Source organism: Dipteris shenzhenensis, chromosome 27 (assembly GCF_047967505.1).
Source record: "Dipteris shenzhenensis isolate YYH24624 ecotype China chromosome 27, Dip_SZ_1.0, whole genome shotgun sequence".
In the NCBI taxonomy this organism is placed as follows: domain Eukaryota; kingdom Viridiplantae; phylum Streptophyta; class Polypodiopsida; order Gleicheniales; family Dipteridaceae; genus Dipteris; species Dipteris shenzhenensis.
In genome coordinates this window covers 48,936,067-48,939,797 of record NC_141622.1, presented here as the reverse complement: position 1 = coordinate 48,939,797, position 3,731 = coordinate 48,936,067, and the positions used below count along the sequence as shown (strand labels likewise).

The 3,731-nt window shown below is 43.1% G+C and overlaps 1 protein-coding gene across 2 annotated transcripts; it reads left to right on the top strand.

Moving 5' to 3' along the window:
* Positions 1-280: 280 nt before the first annotated feature.
* Positions 281-3,501, top strand: LOC147884420 (mraW methylase family protein). 2 transcript variants are annotated; one of them, XM_087398542.1, is made up of 5 exons: positions 281-866; positions 1,027-1,278; positions 1,479-1,547; positions 2,216-2,270; positions 2,553-2,724. In XM_087398542.1, the coding sequence occupies exons 1-5, from the start codon at positions 513-515 to the stop codon at positions 2,591-2,593; spliced, it is 771 nt and encodes a 256-aa protein (XP_087254668.1). In that variant the 5' UTR covers positions 281-512; the 3' UTR covers positions 2,594-2,724. The 2 variants fall into 2 exon arrangements, with proteins under 2 accessions (XP_087254668.1, XP_087254667.1); XM_087398541.1 differs by lacking the exon at positions 2,216-2,270 and adding an exon at positions 2,861-3,501 and having other exon boundaries at positions 290-866; positions 2,553-2,751.
* The last annotated feature ends 230 nt before the right edge of the window (positions 3,502-3,731 follow it).

The window sequence follows — 3,731 nt, the reverse complement described above, 5'->3', positions numbered from 1 at the left end:
AAACACAATGTAAACGGCTTTAACAAATACGCATGCACATACATTCTTTTTTTTTTGCCACGGTTAAAAAAAAAGAGAGTAAAACTTTACATTGAATATAGAAGAGGCAGTTCTCCACTACTCTCTTGTTTCTCTTGGTTCTCTCATAGAAAAAAGGGGGGAATTAGCGAGGGAACAAGGAAATTGTATGGTTTCTATTAGTGCTTCTTAGCTTAGTGAGCCCATTGAAGACTGCCCATGACATTTTTTGGCTGCCCACGCACCCTACCGTCGCCAAGGTCACCGCTCGTCCACTAGACCGGCTAAACCGGCACGATCACTTGCTCGGAAGGCAACCTGTAAACCCAGTCCAAAACTTTGGACCTCCATATCTCCATGGTGAAGTGTTTGGTGGATGCCCTCTGATTCCGCAGCAGCAATGTGAGAAGGGCAATGAGCGTGCATTCCATGTGGGTCAAACAGTAGAGGAGGGCCAATAGTAAGTTGGTGCATTTTGTGGAAGGTAAGAGTAGATGTTGGCGAGGAGGAGGAGTAGGAGGAGAATGATGAATGGTGTCCGGTTGCTTGTGCAAAGTCTCGCAGGACTGTCTTCTCCACCGTCTGCATCCTTCCTCTCCACACCTCCATTGCCCTCTCGCCGCTGTTTTTTCCTCCCCTCCTCATCCTCTCGCATTCATATCTCTTCCACGCTTGCTTCCCCCCGTCCATCCGATCATTTGGATGAAGAGGACGACCCCGAGGGTGACTGGGACACCCCTCCTGCCCATGTGCCTGTACTCTTAACTCAAGTTCTCTCAGCTTTCCGAGATACCCATCTGCACACTTTCGTGGATTGTACCCTCGGAGCTGGTGGCCATGCTTCTGCTGTGAGTCTGCTTTCTTTCGAAAAAGGGGCTTGATTCTTCTGTGCTTTCGACCCAAATAACGCTTATCGCTTGGGAGTACTCACACCAGATTTGGCTCTCCGAGAATCCTGTCAAAAGCTTTGACTGCAGACTTTACCATATCTTTTGTACGGGCCTGCAGATAATAAAAGACCACGTGGAAATGAAAACCTTCGTGGGCCTGGACGTTGATCCGATCGCACATTCAGAAGCCTCTCCACGACTTCAAGATGCTGTTGAATGCAGGCGCACGGATTCTGCAGCCCCTCCAGACTTGCAGCTATATAGGTTCCAGACCAATTTCAGAAATGTGAAGAGCGTTCTAGGGCAGATTGGTCTAGGAGACGGAGGAGTAGATGGAATTCTGATGGATCTGGGCATGTCCTCTATGCAGGTCTTCATCCACTTTTCTGACTTCAGACATGCAATGGTGTGGACTGTATAATACAGGTTAGACTGTGTATCGATATGACATTCTTTGTCCATGCAAAGTCCTGTGCTGGAGAATGAGGCAGGCATGACGCTGTACTTAGACTTAGAGACGTATTCATATAGGATGGAAATTTCATGGAGCTGATAAGAGGGTTTTTGCAGTTGAATATTGCGGAAAGAGGCTTTAGCCTACAACAAAATGGACCAACTGATATGCGGATGGACCCCTTGGTAATTGCTCTTTGAAGCTCCCAAAGACCTGCTTGCTTTAAAAAGATTGGGGTTTGAACGACGTAGCTCTGAGATTGAACTCACGTTTAACCTCATAAATCAGAGTAGAACTACTGAATATGTCCCCTTACAACTTTTTTGATTTAAATAACATTATAGGACTCGTACAATAAGCTTTATCCTCCAGTAAGTTAGACCATGTGGACGAGTGGTATTATACTGGCCTATATATGAATGGAAGCTTATCACATGTACTCATCTCTAAGACATGTGACCTGCGCCTTTTAGCACTTCTTTTTGTGAGCAAATATCTTAGCATGTAGTCTACACCAAGCATTTTAAAGTCCTCTGCTGATATCACTTGTCTATCCACAGTGACACTATTATAAGTGCATCTCTATTTATATGTAAACCTAAGAGTCTCTGTACATGTGCTGCATATGGAACGTTAGAGTCGGGTCTTTCAAGGTAGAATCCTATTACATGCATTTGATTTTAAGTCTTGTTCATTTTAGCACGTGCCCTAAAGCTCTGACGAAAAGGTTCACTAAGCAGCAGCATTTTTCTTTTGTATCGTAACATACTTTTATTTTGTTCGTTCTGTAGTTAAAAAATATGCTTTCAGTTGATGTCTACTCTCAGATGATTTATGTTTTCTCTATCCTTAGGAATGCTGGGAGTGTTTCTGTTTCAGCCATGTTAGGTTGTGCCATTTGAAGAAAGGTAAATTAAGGGTTTAACATTCTCTGTGGTATTTGCTTTAACAGCTTCTTCAAACCTGTTAGCAGTCATCAGTGTAGAGAGAGAGAGAGAGAGAGAGAGAGAGAGAGAGAGAGAGATTGTGCCATTTGAAAGAAGGTAACATATTCTCTGTGGTATTTGCTTTAATAGCTTTCTTAAACCTGTTAGCAGTCATCAGTGTGGAGAGAGAGAGAGAGAGAGAGAGAGAGAGAGACATCAATGTGGTGATGTCGTATCTTCATTGGGACATTTCTTGCTGTGCAGTTGACCTTGAGGGCAGAAGATATCCTGAATGGCTGGCCTGAGGCAGAGATTGGGCGGATTCTAAGGGATTATGGTGAGGAAAGACAATGGAAGAGGCTTGCACGCAAAATCAGTGAGGCCCAACTAGCAGGGGGCATACATTCTACCTCAAAACTCCTAGAGATCATTCAAACATGCCTGCCTTCAAAGTTTTCTCCAGGTCTATTGCGCACTTCTTTTGTTGTATCAAGCTCATTTTTAATTTTAATATAAATGCAATGCTTATCCCAGATTGGGACTCTAAGGTCGGTCATCATTGGATACAACAGGAAGGCAAGGGTGGAAGAAAACTGCTGTCCGAGTGTTCCAAGCATTGAGGATTGCTGTCAATGATGAACTGACTGCTCTACAAGTAGCTCTTCCTGATGCATATGCATGCTTGAGCTCCAAGGGCCGATTAGCAGTGATTTCATTTCACAGTCTTGAAGACAGAATTGTGAAACAGTTTTTTCTGAAGACTATGGGTGAAGCTGTAAAATCAAACTACAATTGTCACCTGGAGTCTAAGTATGATAAACATATAAGAAGAAATGATCAAGAAGATACAAAAGGACATGGGAGGAGGAGAAATAGTGAAGAAAGCATGAGAGAAGAGGGGAGAAGGAATAGGATTTTAGAAGGCAAAAGTGCATTAGTTTTGACCAAAAGGCCTATTGTTGCAGAGCTAAATGAAATCCAAGAAAATCCAAGGGCCAGGAGTGCTAAATTAAGAATTCTTGAGAAAAAGTGATTTTGGCTCCTGATGATATTAGCCTTCTCGAAAGGTTTCTCATTCTTAAAAATGTAGTGCTGTCAATCCTTCAAATCCACCCTCTACCTGGGGGGAAAAGAGAGAGAGCACACCATATGGCAATTGGTTACTCCTTCATGTTTGTTCTATTGACCAATTCTCTATGTGCTTTATGTTTAATCAGCCCTGCAATGACGTTCTTCTGAGCAGATCTGTGGCATTTCTATCTTGCATCATTTAATTGATTGGCCTATGACTGTCTATAACATTCTTCAAGTGCAGTATCCCTGGTTGAGGAAGGCATTGTTTGGTAAGATCATATTCGGTTCCGTTCAACTGAAGGTTTAGATGTCCCTGGTTCATGTGATACTTTCTCACTTGTTTCCTCCTTTATCTCTGTACCAGCTTCG

Coding starts and splice junctions, on each gene's coding strand:
- LOC147884420 (XM_087398541.1), top strand. CDS start 513: ATGTTGGCGAGGAGGAGGAGTAGGAGGAGAATGATGAATGGTGTCCGG. Junction 867..1,026: donor CTGGTGGCCATGCTTCTGCT/GTGAGTCTGCTT, acceptor ACGGGCCTGCAG/ATAATAAAAGACCACGTGGA. Junction 1,279..1,478: donor TGGGCATGTCCTCTATGCAG/GTCTTCATCCAC, acceptor GGGTTTTTGCAG/TTGAATATTGCGGAAAGAGG.